Source organism: Misgurnus anguillicaudatus, chromosome 11, assembly GCF_027580225.2.
Source record: "Misgurnus anguillicaudatus chromosome 11, ASM2758022v2, whole genome shotgun sequence".
In the NCBI taxonomy this organism is placed as follows: domain Eukaryota; kingdom Metazoa; phylum Chordata; class Actinopteri; order Cypriniformes; family Cobitidae; genus Misgurnus; species Misgurnus anguillicaudatus.
In genome coordinates this window covers 18,190,517-18,210,270 of record NC_073347.2, presented here as the reverse complement: position 1 = coordinate 18,210,270, position 19,754 = coordinate 18,190,517, and the positions used below count along the sequence as shown (strand labels likewise).

The 19,754-nt window shown below is 39.4% G+C and overlaps 1 protein-coding gene across 2 annotated transcripts in view; it reads right to left on the bottom strand.

Moving 5' to 3' along the window:
* zswim8 (zinc finger, SWIM-type containing 8) overlaps positions 1 to 19,754 on the bottom strand; it is a 54,398-nt gene that overhangs the window by 7,714 nt on the left and 26,930 nt on the right. The window contains exons 10-25 of one of the 2 annotated variants that reach the window (XM_055169359.2): positions 18,312 to 19,530; positions 18,108 to 18,239; positions 17,847 to 18,026; positions 15,447 to 15,630; positions 15,264 to 15,362; positions 15,022 to 15,146; positions 14,646 to 14,910; positions 12,620 to 12,772; positions 12,176 to 12,398; positions 11,413 to 11,702; positions 11,008 to 11,231; positions 9,651 to 10,142; positions 9,130 to 9,310; positions 2,174 to 2,233; positions 1,279 to 1,428; positions 856 to 975 (exon numbers count right to left, since the gene is read on the bottom strand). In XM_055169359.2, coding sequence (XP_055025334.2) covers positions 856 to 975; positions 1,279 to 1,428; positions 2,174 to 2,233; positions 9,130 to 9,310; positions 9,651 to 10,142; positions 11,008 to 11,231; positions 11,413 to 11,702; positions 12,176 to 12,398; positions 12,620 to 12,772; positions 14,646 to 14,910; positions 15,022 to 15,146; positions 15,264 to 15,362; positions 15,447 to 15,630; positions 17,847 to 18,026; positions 18,108 to 18,239; positions 18,312 to 19,530 — 4,097 coding nt within the window. The remainder of the gene's footprint in view (positions 1 to 855; positions 976 to 1,278; positions 1,429 to 2,173; positions 2,234 to 9,129; positions 9,311 to 9,650; positions 10,143 to 11,007; positions 11,232 to 11,412; positions 11,703 to 12,175; positions 12,399 to 12,619; positions 12,773 to 14,645; positions 14,911 to 15,021; positions 15,147 to 15,263; positions 15,363 to 15,446; positions 15,631 to 17,846; positions 18,027 to 18,107; positions 18,240 to 18,311; positions 19,531 to 19,754) is intronic. The other variant, XM_055169361.2, reaches the window with a different exon arrangement.

Genomic DNA, 19,754 nt, shown 5'->3' with positions numbered 1-19,754 from the left:
AACATTCTGTGAAAATATAACTTTGATATCTTTAATATTGACTGAGTAAGGTCATGTCAAAGATTGAAATCAAACTTTGATGCTTTTCTCATTATTATATGATGAAATAGCCTGGATTGCACAGACAGAGTCATGTATTGTATATAAACTATTTTGAAATGGGTAAAAACTGGCTAATGGCACTGTTTTTGAGTTTAAACATAATAATAAATCACATTTTTCCATGCTAACACATTATTTATCAGAATGATACAGCACTGCGAAAAACCACCCGATCTCCAATGCATAACTCATGCTTTCATACATCTAGAAAACTTTGAACCTTAGACAGATTAGATGAACTGTACATATCCAATAAAACATATCCAGTATTTAAACTCTAGAACTACTTCAGAGACTTTCAATTGTAAGTGCATTATTAAAAAGTCTTTTATGTAGCATCTGTATGCAACAGATGCCATGAATAGAGTTTATCCTAGCTTAAAATATTCCTTAAAAGGAAGGATGGGGAGACCTGATTAACCATCAAACACATTTCCAAGAGGACCATTATGCAAAAAACATAAGCTTGTCATTTTATAGGGTGCCTGACCAGAACATTGCAAGATATTTTCTACCTCTGCATTTTATAGCGTAGCATAAAAACCTGGCAACACGCTGCGATCCGGGTGGGTTACACCTCCACGATAAATGAAACACACATCAAAATGTCAATAACTCTGCTGGAGATTGCTGTTGAATTACCTTTCTATGCTCAGCAGACAGCAAGGTAAAATGCCAACATATCTCAACCTATTTCACCATCACAGCTATTTTTGCAGGCAACAGGAAATAAAACAAAAAATATGGGCATACCGAGACGTGCAGCCAGGCCCAGCAGCCATTTGACGTCTTCTGTGTATGGGGGACTGCGGGAAAAGTTGTTGGGATGATCGTTGTGGGCTCGTCTTCCCAGCATCTCCAAGGCCAGCATTCCTAAACAAAGACAGAAAAAAATCAGGTTTAGCCCTGAGCCACTGCACCTTCAAGTATTAAAAAAGCCTCATGCACCCCATATGTCCTAATCTTCATGATTTATACTGATCATGCCTTAATTAATAATTCTCACTGTGAGAGTTCTTTGACAGTCCTGCAACATGGACCTCTCCCTCACCTTTCTTGATAATTAATCACCACAATTCAGGACCAGATGGATCCTATTGGGTGCAAAACAGCAACATAAGGACAGGCAAGCCATGCCCTAAAGGATCTTCGCAATTAGAAATAAGCTTTCCTTACCGACTCTGTATGCCGAGTGGAGGTAGTGCAGTCCCTGCTGACTGATCGGCTGGCTGTGCTGCTCGTCTTCCACGGGAAAAGGCGCACTGACCAATGAGGCGGGTTGGGATGAGAGTCCTGGAAGGGATGCGGCCTGAATGGCCCCTCCTGCTGGGGAAAACGGGAAGAAGAAGAGCATTCAGTCTTCTCAGTGACAAAATAAGATCTGATTGCAGATGGATTCATAACCAGGATGTTGGGAAATAAATCTATGCTAAACTGATGAACACTTGAGTACATTTAGAGTTAAAAGTGCAACCTATTGATGTTCAGGGACATTAAAATGACCCCATGTTAGCTTTACTGTAGCTCAACTGGCAAAGCATAGCACCAGCAATACAAAAGTCATGGGTTTAAATACTAAGCAATGCACATTTATAAAATCTATAGCTTAAATCCACTGTTTGGATAAAAGTGTGCATAAATGTAACGTTAATGTTATTTTTTTTACCTACAATTAAATAAAAAAGACAAAAAATGAGACTCTTGAAATAATTCCACAAGTTTGGATTAATTTTTATGACAAAAGTTTTTTTTGTGTTTGTGATATAACGTTCAAAGAAAATGTTTATCACACACCAATGGTGAAGCCCCTGGAGTGGATACAGCATCATGCAAAGGCCAGAAGCTTTTGGTTACTAAAACCATGAAAGAGCTTTTTGCAGGCATTTGCTGCCCATGACTGTCACATAGACTGTTTTTATTTCTTTATTTAATGCCATTCCAGCAGCTATGACTATGTTCATGGCCAGAACCAGCTAAACTATACACAAGTTGGCGAAAGGTTATTTGGCATCTCCAGTTTACCCAATCTGCATGACTTAAAGTGCCCCTCAGATGGATTTTCTAAAATTACCTTTACTGCAGTGTGTAATGTAGCTGTCCATCAATGTAAACGGTCTGCAAAGTCGTTCATCTGAAAGTGCACGATAAATAAGGTTATTGTCTTCCAAAATAAGGAGTTGACTCTGAATCGCCGTAACGAGTCGGCAGTAATTTGAATCTTTTATTCTGTTATGGATCTTCATCACTGGGTAACACATTTGCATGATTCCTGTCTATGGCTGGTTTGGGTCTCATTCACTAAGCATGCGTAAGCACAAATTTGTGCGTACAGATGTTTTCACGAACAAATCGTGATTCAACAAAAACATTTGTATCAAAATGTCTTCTAAATTTATGCAAACATTCAAGAAAACCTAAAACCACTCATACGCAAGAATCACGTACACTATAATCAAATACTAGGTTATAATTATAATGTGTATAATAATGTTGATATATAAAATTTACATGATTATATTTTAGATTATAATTTTTCAATATTATATATTATTATACATTATCTATTTTTATTAGGGATGCACGATATATCGGCCGACATATCGTTATCAGCCGATAACTGCTTATTTTTAATATTATCGGTTATCGGTCTGATAGCAAAATTAGGCAGATAAATGAAAGCCGATAAATGATGGATTATTTTGGTTTGTTGAACCACTTCACTTGCTCATTGCTGGCCATGTGGAGTTTTGATTGGTGCTTTCTGTGACATAGCACGAAGATGACACGTGTTGCGGGCTTAAGAAGAGTATGCTAGTCTAGCGCAAAGACAAGATGTCCGCGGTCTGCGAGTTTTTCATTGTGAAAATAATATGAATATTTATCGGCCTATAGATATCGTTATCGGTATCGCCCAAAATTTCCATATCGGTACATCCCTAATTTTTATTATTATATACGTTATGTTATTTATTATTGTAGCCTATAAATTTTTTCTACACATATAAGGAAGATCACGCTTTTCTTCCTCACTTTTTAAATTTTTATTTGAAAGTGTCTGCTTAAAGCCTTATGTAAACGTCATGTAAATGTAATGAGAAGTCCAAACGTCAATCCCTTGATCTCCTGTCTGTTTTATTTTAGATACAGATGTGCGTCTCTGTCAAATTAATTAAGTGTCATATTTGTTAAGGCATCCAATACTTCTTTAAATGTTACTCCCGTCGGTGGACAGCACTGGCTTCCTCCAGCGACAGCGAAACCTCCCAAATTAAAAATACAAAGCAAAACGGAAACTTTAACAATAATAAATATGATCATGGATTTCTTTTCGAACTTATTTGCTTCTGACAAACTGCTCTAAACTTTTCTGTGGACCAGCGCTGCCCTGCGGAAAGCCCTTATATGGAGCTGGTTTTGGCGTGTTTTATGCAAATGACCAACCTCGTGCACGCAGGCGCTCATGTAGAGAACACTCTAAATTCACTAACATAAGAACAAGTATAAGAACAAACTCATGTGTGTACGCTCGTGTTGTGAATTAGGCGGAAAGTATTCGTTAAGGCCGGGATACACTGCACGATAATTGGCCGTCCAAGACGAAAGATTGCCATCGTGAAACTATCGTCGCGATTTCTGTGATCGTGGCTCTCCATCGGTGGTCCTATGTCGTACAGTGAGAGAGGTTCAAAGACGGCCGTTTTCCCGGTCTTGCGTCCAAAGCCTACGATAGTTTTCTGGCGGTGTCAGAAATTCGGCATGATCACCGCACAGTGTGTTTGCTGCTACGACCTGCGCGCCGGTATTTGTTTACCACGAGCGCATGCTGGTGAGGTTGCGCAACGTGTGCCGCAGCCGCCGAAGCTTCCGTGTCATCATCATACAGTCTACATGCCTCTCGTACAAGAGTTTAAACGATACATGTCGCACATTGCGATAAGGTAATGATCTTATAAGAGGACAAAAATCGTGCAGTGTATTCCGAGCTTTAGAAGTTCAAGTGTGCGTATAAATACGAAAAGCGTACGCAATTGTTAGTGAATGAGACCCAACGTCTACACTGTGTAGACTAACAATGACCTGCCCACAAACACTTCAGTTAGTTGGTGGGGTTGTTGAGAAAAGCTTTTGTTCCACACCGTGATAAGCATATCATGGACCTACCAAAGTAGTTTTTATTTTCATTGTCATATTATGAATTAAAAGTAAGTTTAATTGCAATTCTAAAAACTTGAAATCAAAACCACTGTCATTAATTGGACAAAACTTTTTTGTATCATTCAATACAACAACCAAGTGACTTTGAGCGACCCACCAGATCCCCCACGGGTCCCAACTAGGCACGGCCGGTTACCAGTTTCAAGGTATACCAAGATTTTAAACAGTCAATGTTTCAAAACCACTAAAATGTTCTGTTATATTGTTCCCACGGTATGAGCTGTGTTTATACAGAATTCATTAAATCATTAAGTCCATGTAATTGATTTGATGTTTACATTAAATTATAATATGCTTTCAAAAAATATACATAATATTTTCGTAATGTATATTAAAAGGCTTTATTTTTGCCTGACATTTAAAAATAACATATTTTAGTGTTGCAATGGCAATACTGAACACCGCGAAACCGCCAGAATCTTATACCGCCCCATTCCTAAGACCAGACTAAAATGCCTGTTTGAGCTGCTTTCATTTTAAAACACCTTGCACTGCCATATTTTAACATATATTGGTCCACTGCTTTGTCTCAAAATGCACACCAGTATATATATATATATATATATATATATATATATATATATATATATATATATATATATATATATATATATATATATATATTAGGGCTGTCAAAATTAACGCGTTAATTACGCGTTAACGCAAATTCATTTTAACGCCACTAATTTTATTAACGGAGATTAACGCAACGCGCAATTTCTGTTTGACCCTTGGTCCAGCCCATAGTTGAATGAACAGAGACGCAGACAAATGTGACTCTCTCTAAATGAGTAAAAGGTTTTCATAGAAATAAGAACATTAAGCAAATCGTCTACCAAATCCAATGCTCTAAATGCTCGTTGGACATCTGATATGATCTTTATTTATACGTCTGAGAGGTGTAACGTTACCGTCCTCCTGATGCTTAATCTAATACAAAAATGCGTCTCAATTCATTTTGGTTTCGCTTTTATGCATGACTTATAAAATAGACTGCAGGACTTGCTTGATGTTAAAATAGTCATTAAGAGAGATAAAGTTCGGTACCTGATTAATGTTAAAGAGTTATTAAGAGCGACAAGACTCAAAAGCGATCCCCACACGCTGACTGACTGACATTTGAAGCGCGTGCACACAGACGCGCAAGTGCGCGACCCGGATATATAGACATCTACACACAATTACAGTTTTACAAATATCTGCTTTGATAAGAATTCACGCAGGTAGGCTCTATAATCTGTTATGTATTAAGTAAATGTTTGGTTAACTGTTGGGTAAAAATATCTGATGTGTAACATTATATTAGATCACTTAGATTTTAAGCAGTCTGTCTCAATGTCAATCAAACAAAAGGAAAAAAAGTTGAACATATATTGATGATGTTTTTGCTTTGTGTGTGCTAAATCTATTAGTTTTACCAGTGATTTTAAGGTATTGATGAGGTAATATAATGTATGGATGTGGACATTTTTGTGGTAATTTGACTCTTTCAACTTCAAACACGTGTAGTTCTGTCATATTTTGTTATATTTCAACAAATCATGCATTGTTCTATGTTTTAATAGAGAATGTCAAAATATGAACAACTATTTTTTTTTAAATTTGCTAATTCTGACTCAACTTGCCAGCACAGGTCACAAATGATGCAGCAGCAAACAAAAATGGAGAAAGAAAAATCTTCTGAAAGGAAAATTCATATACAAAACAATGGCTGGTTATTCTGTTAAAATGTAAACAGGCTGTTGTTAACATACATTTGCATAAAGCATCTATATATGTATATATGATTAGAGTATTAAAAACCTGAAAAGTGTTAAATTAGGGTAAATTTAGAATGGATAAAAATGTGCGATTAATTTGCGATTAATCGCAGTTAACTCATGAAATCATGCGATTAATCTAGATTAATTTTTTTAATCTATTGACAGCCCTAATATATATATATATATATATATATATATATATATATATATATATATATATATATATATATATATATATATATATATATATATATATATATATATTTTTTTTTTTTTTTTTTTTGCAAAGTTTGTTTGTAAAAACTACTTCAATAATTAAGGTCTAGTCCTGGATAAATCTAAACTCTGTTCGGGAAACCACCCCCAAATGAAAATGAATTGAAACCTGTTGTAGGGGCTCAAGACAATATTAGGCAACTTTAAAATACCATCTGAGTGGCACATTAAGTTTGGACTGTGGGAGGAAACCAGAGTACCCAGAGTAAACCCACACTGACCAAAGAAGGACTGAAGGGACAGATACCCACTGAGCCACTGTGCAACACCCTTTAGGTAATTCCAACAGGCCACCGAGTGCATTTACATCCACCGTCTTACTCAGATTATGCTTAATAACCTGATGAGGTGTAAGGTCATGTAAATCAGTTTACTTTTATCGGGGAAAGGTCATAAATGGTTGAAGCTAAATCCAATCAGCACAGATAGATTTTTGCCCATTACACTGATTTTGCATTACATCTAAACAGAGGATGACAGTAACTCATTTTTTTATCTGTTAGGGGGCGTGCACACCAAAGCTTTTATGCCCGCGGCTCATCTCTGAGCGCCAAGAGTTGAAAGAGATTCAACTTTGGGTGAAAAGCTCCGTTGCCAATGTCAGTTCTCACATGGCCGTCCAATCACAGTGGAGGAGGGGCGGGACAAGTATCACAACAACCAACCGGCTCACAGCTCAAGTATCACAGATATCAAAGCGCTCGGCTGAAGAAATTTTCAGCCACGTAAAAGTATCTGTACTTTATTTTGGAGAACTTGTATTTTATTACATTCTAAAGCATACTCACATATTATTCATTTAGAGAGCGTCTCCAGTTAACAAATCACTGAATTGTTCATACTGGATTCAAAATGAGGCAAAAACCTTGTAGCTTGTGTGTGCGTGCAAATGATGGAGTTACTAAAGCCACATTTTTGTAATGAATAGTGATAGACCGATATATTTGGCCGGACGATATATCGGGCCGAATTTTGCAAGTTTTATGTGTATCGGTATCGGCCGATATGTGGCTGCTGTGTTCACCGTTTTTTTCCGGCATTATTTACAGACAGAGTGCTGTAAGCTGCAAGCAATTGCAGGTCATGTGACTAAAAACAACCAACCTTTCCATGACAACATCGAAAGCTCAGCGTAACAGCTGATCATAGCTGCACAAAGCGGGTTTTTATTTCTCATCTCTATATATATTTGTAGTAGTAAAGTGCTAGAAATCAACATTCTTTGCTGATAGTTCCTCATCATTGTGGAGAGTGCAGTTCATGATTCCAGAGCACCCTCACATGTTTTTACTATTTGTTAAATATAGTCTTTTTTTAAGTTCAATAAATGTTACTTTTTTAAATTGAGACTTGTAACATTTGGCATCATCGTGTCATTTTTATGATGTAAATTGAGTGAGCAAAAGCAGTATCAGCTCCAAATATCAGCTCAAGAAAATCGGCAGCCTGTATCGGTCATCGGCTAAGGCTGATGAAACAAAAATCGGTATCGGCACAAAAGAAATCCATATCGGTCGATCCCTAGTATTGAATACTAAAATAATATTAATATAATACATGTGCATAATTCTTTATTAGTTTGATTAAATCTGTTCATACTTGTTTCATTGCTTTATTGTTAAAAAAATCTACTTTAAAAAAATTGATCAGTGAGAAAAGACCTTCACCTGATTGCAGGTAGCAGCTCAAGAGCAGGTAAACCGGATGGTTATACCTGCTGTGGCAATTCAGATCTTTTATAAGTTATTTTATGTGTGGAGGGTGGACAGAGTGATATTTATAATATGTTTTGATGTTATTTGTAGATATTTTGTGGTTTTATTGACAATTGAAAAGACGCGTTTTAATAGTTGAGCAGTCATTAATTTGTGATCTAATCCAGGCTTACCGTAAATTAATAGAGTATACAAAACTGCAAAACACATAAACATGGTCATCAAGCAGTACTGAAGTAAAATAAAAATGCAGTACTTAATACTTTTACTGGAGTAATATTTGATAAGGGTATCTTGTACTTTTACTCAAGTACTTTTTTTGTGTACTTCATCCACCATTGCATGTAAACGCCTAAATCGGAATTCTCGCGAATTTGTTTATGTGCGCATGTCTCCGCGTGTAAAAAATAAAGGTCACAAATAGAAAGCATAAAGTAAAACATAAAAGTCTCCTGTAGTTGCCGGAGAAATTTAAAACTTGTGTTACATTTACAAGTTCTGCAGACTTGAGAACAGATTTCCCACTGGCTTATTTTAATGACTATATGGAATATAGGTGATGACATCACTGACTGCGAGAAAGCTGACAAATCTCCAAAATCCCATGTGCGCAGTTTTCAGCATAGCCGGTTTATGATTTGCATGTAAACAGGTTTCTATAATAAGCAGATTTTTTGATATCTGCTTATTTTGTGCATGTAAATGCACTTTCTGCTATGACTAGTATTTATCTCATTTACGTAAAATTCCACACCTATAAACGTTTTCATCGGATGCACGTGCGGTGACACGATTACGCATCTGGTTGGAACTTTACTTCCGGTTTCTGTTTGTTTAATGGTCTGACTAGTGGCTAAACTGATCTCTTGAAGAAATACCTTGTCGAAAATAACAAATGTTTTGGTTTCCTAGGTAATCTACGAGTTATTTTGCTTGTTATAAAATAAACTACTTTAAAAATAATTTGTTGTTATTTATTCTTAGCGGAGTTTACCGGAAGTTACGTGTGTTCCACGAAAACCGCTTGTTTAAGTTGTTACTGCTGCATCTCTTCTTACCTGCCACAGCAGTGCTAAGAGGCAGACCTGCCTCTGCAGCATGATACGGGTGGACGGCAATCTGAGTCATGGACGGGACAGGAACTCCAGGGAAAGTGACAGCGGTCGCTGCCATAGGAGGATGAGGGCCAGTGGCCACTGAGAATGGGAACTGAGCACCGATGAAGGCTGGGTGCATTCCCTGACAAGATAAACAGATACGATTAAAACCAAGCTCAGACAAGTCACCTTTGAGTCATATCGCTCACATTCCATAAATTGAAGGCCATATGAAAATAAAACTTAAGATCTGTTTAAGATCAAAGTTTATAATGAACCAATATGGATCTGTCTCTCTCCAACTGCATTATACTATGAATCTTTAACTGTTAGAAAAACATTTCCATTAGTCCTTTAATGTAATATTCATCACATTTCGTTTACATGAAGACAAAAAAGATTACAGACTGAAATAAAAAAGCCAAGAGCTATAACTGTAATCTATAAATCCTATCACATGGGCAAACAGACAGCGCTCATACTTGTGGAAAGGCAGCCCCAGACACAGGGAAGACGGCAGGACGGGGGACGTGCTGAAGCGGATGGCCCAAGTACTGTGGGGTGCAGACGGTGGGCAGATGCGTCTGAATGGTTGTGTACGGATGGAGGCCCTGCGCGTGCGCCATGGCTGAACCGGGCAAAGCGTGTGACTGGTAGATGGTGGAGCCGACAGAAATCACAGGTACTACGGCAGCCGCAGTCACTGTTGTTGTTACCGCTGCAACACCGGATGGATCCATGACTCCAGGGTTGTCAAGGATACCACAGCTTCCCTCGGGAGGGGTTCTCCCTATTCCACCGTTGGCCCCGCAGCGTCCAGAACCCTCTCTCTGGGAACCTGAGCCCCCACCCACTGTTTGCTCATACAGCCAGTACCACTGGTGGGCCACCTCAAACAAAACTTCAGGGTAAACACCCCCTCCCTTTGCTGCTTCCTCAACTGCCATGCAAGCCTTCTCCAACATGACATTATCCTGAGAAGAGAATTAGGCATTTAAGGTTAACGGTTAAGTAGTTAATTAAGTAAAAAAAAAAAAATTGTGTGTGAGATGGATGTTCACATCTTTACAGGTTTATGGGACAGATTTACTAACAGCTTAATCCCAAACCATCTTTTGGCATAAAATAAACTACTGTCAGGTGGTATTAAAGACAGACAGTGAAAAATTATCAGCTCTGAAAAGGCATGGACATAGTAATAATGGATATGCATTTGTAGGAGTTTCCCTTTCTGATGCAGAATTTGGAGTGGCTTGGCATGATCAGTTGAATCTGATTGGACCATTGGCATTGCGCTAAAAATAACAAAAGAGTTTCAATATTTTTCCTATTTAAAACTTGACTCTTTTGTAGTTACACCGTGTACTAAGACCGACAAAAAATTAAAAGTTGTGATTTTCTAGTCAGATGTCTAGGAACTATACTCTCATTCTGGCGTTAATAATCAAGAACTTTGCTGATGTAACATGGCTGCAGGAGGAGCAATGATATTACGCAGTAATATCATTGCACAGAAGACAGAAGAGTCAAGTTTTAAATAGGAAACATATTGAAAGTCTTTAGTTATTTTTAGCGTGATGCTAATGGTCTAATCAGATTCAATGGATTATGCTAAGCTATGCTAAAAGTGGTACAACCAGACCCAGAGATCAGCTGAATGGATTCCAAAATGGTAAAAATCGAATGTTTAACGCTAGGGGAGCTGAAAATGAAATTTCCACTCCCATTGGCGCTTTGTTGAAATTGCACTTCCGTGCTAATTTACTAATTAAAAGTAAGAGTATAAGTGTTTTTATAATATAAATAAATTGTGAAGTATTGTGACTGTGCTTGACATACCTGCTCTTTGCACTGTACCAACGCTCTCTGTATCTCATTGGGGTTAAGGGCATGAGCGTGAGGCAGGCAGCTCAAGGCCAGCTCTGCGGCAGCACGCACCATGTTGGGGTCTCGTGCTCGGGATGCACGGTCTGCAAGTGACGCCACCTCTGGAGGTGTGAGGTGCCCATCCCAGCATTCAACCAGGATGTTGAGGGCAGCACTACCAATCTCCATTGCCTGGCCTGGGAAAATAACAAGGTAAAATGTAAAACCAAAAAAAAAAAAAAAAAATCTAACAACACATAAAGGAGGGTTTAATGCAGTCTAGTATGGCTATAAAATGTTAAAGTCTAAGCATTTTCATTCTTACAATATGCTCAACATTTTTGGTATTTTGCTCAATAAATTCATTTGTTCTCTCACCTGTAATCCATGATACATGTGAAGAATAAGTTCTCGACAACCAGTTAGGAGACACGAAATTATGCAGGCCGAGGGCATACAAGCCAATCTCAAAGGCACACAGATGCAGGTTGCGGTGAGGGCCCTGATGGCCTCCGCTGGCGGAGGGTTGAGTAAAGATGGATGTGGAGCTGTTTCCTCCAGCTTTAATCAACACGGTCTTGGCCAGTTCAAAGTAAAAATGGGCAGCTGCCTCAGACGGTTGATTGGGCACGTGTGGAGCGTGGCATTCAGGCCGACGCCCTTTATATCTAAGTGAGAAAGAAACAATATGTGATATTGAATATATTAAATACACAGTAAATGCCAGTTAAAAATGAATACATTTACACAGCTGTAAAAACTAACTGTTTATGGTGTATAATGTTACAGTCACATCATTTCATAAATTAAAAACTCACTGGATGTGAAAAATCAGATTTCATGCAATTCAATTTTTTGCACTCGTCAGTTTACTGGTATTTGCGCCATGATTTAATTCCCAAAACAAGCAGGACTTGAAACTGATCATCATGGAAAATGCGCTTACGCCTGTGTTTCTTTACAATGAGACTTGTCAGTAAATCACCCATAGACATTTCCACTCCCATCATGCTTTGTTGAAATTGCACTTTCACGTTACTTTGCCCCATTTAGTAAATCCCAACAATGTAGCTGAGCTAACTATTTTGGCTTCACCTTTGCTGTCAAAATGAGGCATTTAGAGGTCACAGCCTTGTCTCACCTGCTGGTATCAGTACTCTTGGCTCTGGCTCCTCCTCCTGCTCTGCGTGAGCCACTGGATGACGACGAGCCCAGCGAATCAGAAGAAGAGCTACTGATGCTGTCACTGTCCTGGCCTCTCCCCCAGGAAGCAGCTGTCCAACCACCTCGAAGTGGGCGTCGACTAAGAGTGGGGGAGCTGTCTGATGTGGTTTCTGGAGCACTACTGTCAATGCTTGCCATGCCTGACAAAACAGAGGTTAGAAAAACAAAACTACTAAAGAAACATATTACACTTGAAAAATGTATGCATAGCTAATTATTTTAAAATAATATTTGAATAGGGAAAATTTTCCAATAATAATGTATGTATTAAGTTGGGCCATAAAAGCACAGAGCAGAGATTCTTCTTCTAACAAATGTACCCTTCTATATCTGTCTAATGATCAAACCCACTGTCTCTTACCTGTGTGTTTCTTTTTCTGCCGCACAGGTGATCCCCAGCAGCGTGTGCTGTATGCCCCACGGCCTCCCAGTGCCAGACGGCTGGGCACAGTGCCCTCAGGTTTGAAAGGTGCTGTCTCGCTCTGCTGCTCACATGAGGAAGACTGCACACCTTCTGCCAAAACAAGAAATATGAGAGTTAAATATTAAACAGGATCATTACAACACCGCAAGGACAAAAGACAATAACAAAACATTTAACCAAGAGCCTTTGTCCTGGCATTGTCAAGAGTTTATTGTGTAAAAGAACTACACAGTGTTGAGCTACATTTGTTAAAGTAACAGTGTGCCTAAGAAACTAATGATTTTGATCCTCGCTGACTTGCATGGACGACATCTGAAACAATAATCACAATATATTTTTGTGTTCACAAAAAAGCATGAGGGTGAATTAATGTTAAAATAATTTTTATTTAAGTTATCAATCATCATTTATCAACGTATCTTCTTTTGTGTTCAGCAGAATAAAAAAACTCCAGGTTTAGGACCTCATGAGGGGGCGTAAATAATGTCAGCATTTTATTTATTTATTTGGTAAACTATCCCTTTAAAACAGGGGTCTTCAACTACTCTTCTTCGGGGGCCAGAATTTAAAATTGTAAATATGACGCGGGCCAAACTTTTAACCCTATTTTTACTTTTGATTTTTTTTACTTTTACCATATATGTGTGTGTGTTGTTGTCGTTTTTGTTACTTTTGTTGTAGTATATTTAAAAAAAAAACACATATTAAAAACATGCATTTAAAAAAAATGAAATTTAAAAGCCTTTTAATTACTGAAAACTCATACTTTCTTAATTAATATTTAAAAACAATTGCAGTTTAACATGTAAGAACCAAATGTTAATAGTAAAAGTGTAAAAGATCAACACTCCTAAACATATTTTGTTTATAACTGTTTAACTTTCATTAATTGTTACATGTCAAGTATTCACAACATATAGCCAGTCTTCTCCTAATGACTAAAATTGCACTACATGTTTTCTTTTTTAATATTTTATAGATATATAGGCTAAAACAGCCTTTCCATTGTACATTACATACAGATATAACTGTCGGGAGTTCGCCTCCTAGTGGCAGTCGTAAGGAAAATGTAGTTAAATCGTAAATCTGTCATGGGAGAGAACCTTTAATCTACGAATATATGTATAGTTAATAATTTACTTATCAGTAAAACTTGAATACTTTAATTACTGGTAAAAAAAATAATAATAACAATTTTAACTTCGCACACAGTTTTGATTGGAACACACTAAAATACATCACTTCCGGTCGCCGCGTCACATGCGGTGTAGTCGCATAAGTTTATTTTCTTTAATGCATCCAAAGCTCGAATTGGATCAGATAATTACGCACCTGCAGATGGTTGGCACCCCACACAGCCCCTTTCTGTGTTGTCTTGTACAGTGGAAAGGTAATTTTTTTTTTTATTTTTAATTTCCAGGCTGCATACGTCATTAAGTCTTATTTCAGAGTTTTAACAATTATAAAGTTGACTAATATTCTTAGTTAATCGTAAATTGTTGTAATATGCTTATGATTTGTGAATGGAATGCTCAGTTGACTTAAACTTGATGACGTATGCTGTCTTCATATGCAACCTCCTGAGGCTGCAGCCTTCCGATTGAGAAACGGCCAAAGGTGACCGACGGGCCAGATAAAGATGATTGGCGGGCCGCATTTGGCCCGTGGGCCAGTTAACTAGCCCTGCTTTAAAGCTTAAGTGATTTTGTATAACCCCAGTAGGGAATGACGATCATAGCAGTTCACCATATCCTCCAAATCAGAACCGGTCCATCAACATCCCATTTCAGTACTGAATTTTTAGACAATTTATTTTTAGACAATTTTACAATTCTAAACAAATATACAATAAACAATGTTATTATTCATAGTGAATTCTCCCTCCATTTACATTCAAGCAGGTGCTTTTATGTGACTTCCTAAAGTGAGGAAAATAACAGACCCTTAAAAACTTTTGGTTCACCTTGATCTCTATTTTCTCCGATTCCCTCTGAGCTCTGAACACCCGTTACACCTCCCTGCTGCCCAGTCGCTCCTCCACCGCTCACTCCCTGCACAGCGGCTGATGGGGCGTGCTTTGACACTCCGCCTGTGGCCCCGCTGGCACCATGGGTGGCGTGTTTAGATGGGCTCTTCTGACTGCTTGTGGCTGGTTTGCTAGAGTAAAAAGAGCTCAGAGTCTGAGGCTTATGGGTCTGACTCTCACGATCAAGGAGCTTGTCCAGAATCTACAAAAAAAAAAGAAAAATCTGGCATTAACACTCTGATATTATCAGAGCTGTGTTATTTTGCCTGGAACAAAGTGGATTCTTTTGAAAGTATAACCTTAAAGCACTTGCCTTTTTTAACTTGCTTTGGTCATCTTTATACGTGATCATCAATGCAAGAGCCAGGTCTCCTTTCTCCCTCCGTGTACCTTCGCAGAGAAGAGGATGCTCGGCTTCACTAACAGTAGTCTTCATACCTGGAAAAACAGAAGGAGAAAAGTAGAAATTAGTTAAAAACTAACATGTAAGGAAGTCTTACACAAAGCACAGCGGTGCTGGAAGGTTTTAAGCATTTGACATAAATTAACTCCTACCAAGAGCTGCCACAGCAGCCTCAAAGCCCAACTCCTCATCGCCAGGCATCTCGTTGTTACGGTTACGGCTAGGAGGTCGAGAGCCCGTGGGAGACACCACTGTGTAAAAGAAAGGGATAATGATAGATGTGTCTCTTAAAGAGCATTTTTAAAATATTGAAATGAGGCAGACGTATGACCTACCAGGGGTGCAGAGCACATCAAATATGAAGCTAGCGAGCATGAGGGGCAGAACAGGCCGGTAGTCACAGAAGTTTCCATCACGGAGCTGCTCTGCTCGGTCCCTTATGGAAGTCATTTCGACAACACCCAGAGGAATCTTCTTTAACAGAGCCACCACCTCTGACTCCTGATACGCCAGCTTTACCTAACACAAGAGCACAGAACATCAAAATCCATGCAAACTGCAATATGTGGAACATACTGCACAAATCAGTATTAGATGAGAGGCATTTTTGGTATTACTTTGGTATTATCTTGAAATATGCACTACATACTCACATACAAATAAGTATCCATTAATACATTACCAATAGGGCTGGGATAAACGATAAATTATTTTACGATTAATCTAGCGATTATTTTTTCGATGCATCGATTAATCTAACGATTCATTTTATTAGTCCGATTCGACTTTGATTCTCGATTATCTCCCCATTAATTAACAAATAGCAATTTATACATGTTAATTTACATATCTGAATGTAAACATTTCAATATATGTTTATTACTCTTAAAATTTATAAATAAAAAAGACTATACAAGTGCAAAATAATGCATTCTTAGTATCATTTAATAAAGCGTTTGCAGCGCATACTGTGCAGTTTAGTAACAGTAAAAAAAATTAAAGTTCAAATTACTTTATTTTACATGCATTTATGAGCAAAACCTCTTTAATGTGCCTTTTGATGGTCAGTTAGTGTTGGGCGATATGCCCCATTTTGAGATCGCCCTATCGTCAGCCTGTGAGATTGGCGATAGACGATAGTATCGGGGGGTGGGGCAGTAGTTTACTCATTTTTTATTTGTTAATTTTTACTCATTATAACAAGTCACTTGATTGGTGGACAAAAAAGAACAAGAGCAACACCGTCATGACCGCAACCTTCTTAAAACTGATGCCATTAATGCGAGCGCGTCATTAAAACCCTAACCATGATTACTTAATAACTGTAAAAACATGCATCTGCGCACATACAAACAATTCAATGCATTTGTTTAGTGCTGTTGCAGAACACTACACGTCACGTGTCAAGCAGTAGTGCTCTCAGAGGTGCCTTTTTAAACACATTGGTCCAGCGGAACGCGATTATATTTTAAACACAATCATATTTTAAACACAAGGGACGTGTTGCTACAACTCCTTAAAATGCATATCATAAACAGAATTAATACCCAGTGATCTGACTTCGGACAGAGCACAGCTCTCTGCACGTCCGCGAGAGTGAGCGAGGCGCCAGTATACAGCGGGTCATATATTAAACAAAAAGTAAAGTTTGCCTAAGCTCGCATGAAACGAATTAAACTGAACAAATACATAAGGATTACTACTTTAGTTTATGTTTAGACTTCGGACAAATGCGACAGCGCGTGCACGTGAGACGGAGAGAAGCGCAGCTGCTCATGCACGCTGGATTTAGTGCTAGAAGGAGTCCAAGACGCGCGCATCAAGTGCAGGTACGTGCAGGAAGGAATTCTCTATTTACAAGCTCTCCCCGTAAAGAAGCCCACAAACCCTCATGCGAGGAAAAGCATGCAATGTGGATGTTAATGTAAAACTATGATGATAATAATAACCATTATTTTCCGCCGACTATCGTCATGACTATCGCCATGAAAGCCTGCCATTGGCGATATGTCTGAAGATCGTCAATACACGATACTATCGTCTATCGGCACAACCCTATGGTCAGTGTAATTTTTATAACTTGATTTGTCTAACCCACATTGTTTTCGTGCTGTTAAAGTCCATTTAATGACAGATATAAACACAATTATAGACTTAAGAAGCACATACATTATTAAATCTCTTTCTCTTAAATTTGTTAAAATAGATTAGGACTCATTTACTGCTGGACAGAGAGTGAATGAAAGTGCAGTCTTCTGGCAACAGTGACATATTTCATTGCTTCCTGTTAAATTGCTCCAAGTCATGACTGTTTAAAACACACTTGGCATCACATTCATGATTTTATGGTAAAATGACACTTTTTCGCACATTTAAACCATAAACAGTACATGTATAGCAGTCGTATAGCAGTCCAACGACACTCTCACTTGTATGATGTCACAGCAGTAGGCAGCACAAATATAACGACACGCCTATAATCCCTTGCAGTCCGAAGTGTTACTAAACTTGATGGAAAAGCTTACCAAGCCAAAGTGAGGTGAGCTGACCCGACCTAGACAGTGGGGTACTATGCAATGGAAAAGCGCCATAAGTATTTTAATGTTATGATGAATGCTGACATTTTGGTCAATTTAAACTGCCGAAGTTAGTGAAAGCTATCAAGAGTACCAATGGAAAATTAAACTGTTCTGCAATTCGAGCAAATTACAGATAACATAAATTTTCTGTTTTACCTCAAGGGCTTTAGTAGAAGCTGGTGGTCTCTGCAACTCCAAGGAGAACATGCCAGTATTGAACGCCAGATTATGGAGTTCCAGTCTTTCACTCAGAACAGTTAGCAGGAAAGCTACTTTAGACAGGGTGTTTGTGGCCACCTGGGTCTGTTTAGTGGTCGACACCTTACTCTTTTTACCCTAAAAACAGGAAAATATTCAATTTCAGAGGCGAGCATGAGCACAGCTATATGCAGAATATCCTATTGTCGATTTTAATACCTTTGTCTGAGGCTGCTCCACCTTGAGGTCGGGTGGGTTAGCCAGAAGATCTCGAGCCAGTTCAACTGCTAATCGGCAAGCATCGTTACTGTAGCCATGAGCATAGAGAGCCTCCACACAGGCAAATAGTATCTGCAAAACACCATTGCTATTAGATTCAAAGAAACCTATTAGGAAAATAAAATGAGAAGAAGCTCTTCTAACCTCCATCCTGCCTTCTTGCTCCAAGGGTTTCATACCAGCAAAGATGTCTGGTTCTTCTTCATGATTGCTGTCTGCAACTCCTCTCTCCGCTCCCTCTTCTGATGCAGCACTAAGGTAGTACGCTTGATAGTCATCATCACCCACCGCATCTCCACTTCCTGCGGCTGCCGCCTCAGCTGCCTGAGGTCCAGGCGAAGCCCCACTGCCATCTCCCTCTCTCCGGCTACGCTGAGCCTTGCCTGGAGCATCTTCAACCGGGTCCTCGTCTCCTCCGTTCTCATCCAGATCTGCCTCTACCTCCACCTCTTTCTCCATGGCTACCACGGCTGGGGCTGACATTGAGGTCTCTTTAGAGAAGCAAGCGTGGGCATCAGCAGCAGAAGGTACGGAAGCGTGTGTGGCACGTTTCGTCTCGAACGGACGGTCCTTTGAAACATTACCACTGTTGAATTTGCGTGGCTCTCGAAGCAGAGGGCTGGGTGAAGGTAGCATCTCAGGTGGAGGTGGAAGAAAATCAAAGGTATTACTGGCCTCCGCCCCAAGAGCCAGGCTGGAGCCATCATCCAGACTCAATTCTGCCATGTCAGGCTCTAAAGAACTGTCCTCACTGCTGGTTCGCCTCTTAGCACTGGGGTGCTTCCCACTGACACCGCTTGAACTTCCACATGAGCCCTTGCTGCTTTGCGTTAGCTTGGCCTTGCTACTAGTTGATGGCGAGGAGCCACTGGCTTTATACATGCTTTTTCCTCCGTCCTCAAGTGAGAGAGAGACCCCACCACCCAGACGAACCAGCACGCCACCGGTGTTGACCACCGAAACTCCCTTTCTCTTGCTCACGATGGTCTCTTTTGGGCGGACAGCCACCTCCTGCTGGGGAGGATGGGAGCCGCTCCGTGACTTCTGTTCGGAGGAGCTGGCTTCTGACGTTACACTGCGACTTCCTCCTCCGGGTTCTTGAGGGTCCCCGGTAGTCCCAGCTTTAGCACCTCGGCGCTGCTGAGCTGTCCTGGTCCAACAAAACGAGGTATTTTTCTTATCTGCACTGCAATAGGTGATGCCAGGCAAAGGGTAGGCGACTTCCCAGTTGAAGTAGCAGCATTCCACCGCTGGTTTGAAGCCCTGGAAGAGTTTGTCCAGGGACTTGCGGTGTTGTCCCCGTTTCACTATCTCTATAACCTTTAGGTGCCACTGCTTTAGCTGGGCAGCAAGTTCTAAACGCCTGAAGAGAAACACAGACAGTTAAGGAACATTTGCGCAAACCAAAGTGAAGACAAAAATAGCCACAAATCCTCAAGAATCAATCAGCTTAAAGGAACACGCCCACATTTTGGGAATTTAGCTTATTCACTGTATCCCCACAGAGTTAGATAAGTCCATACATACCTTTCTCATCTCCGTGCGTGCTGTAACTCTGTCTGACGCAGTCCCCGCTAGCTAAGCTTA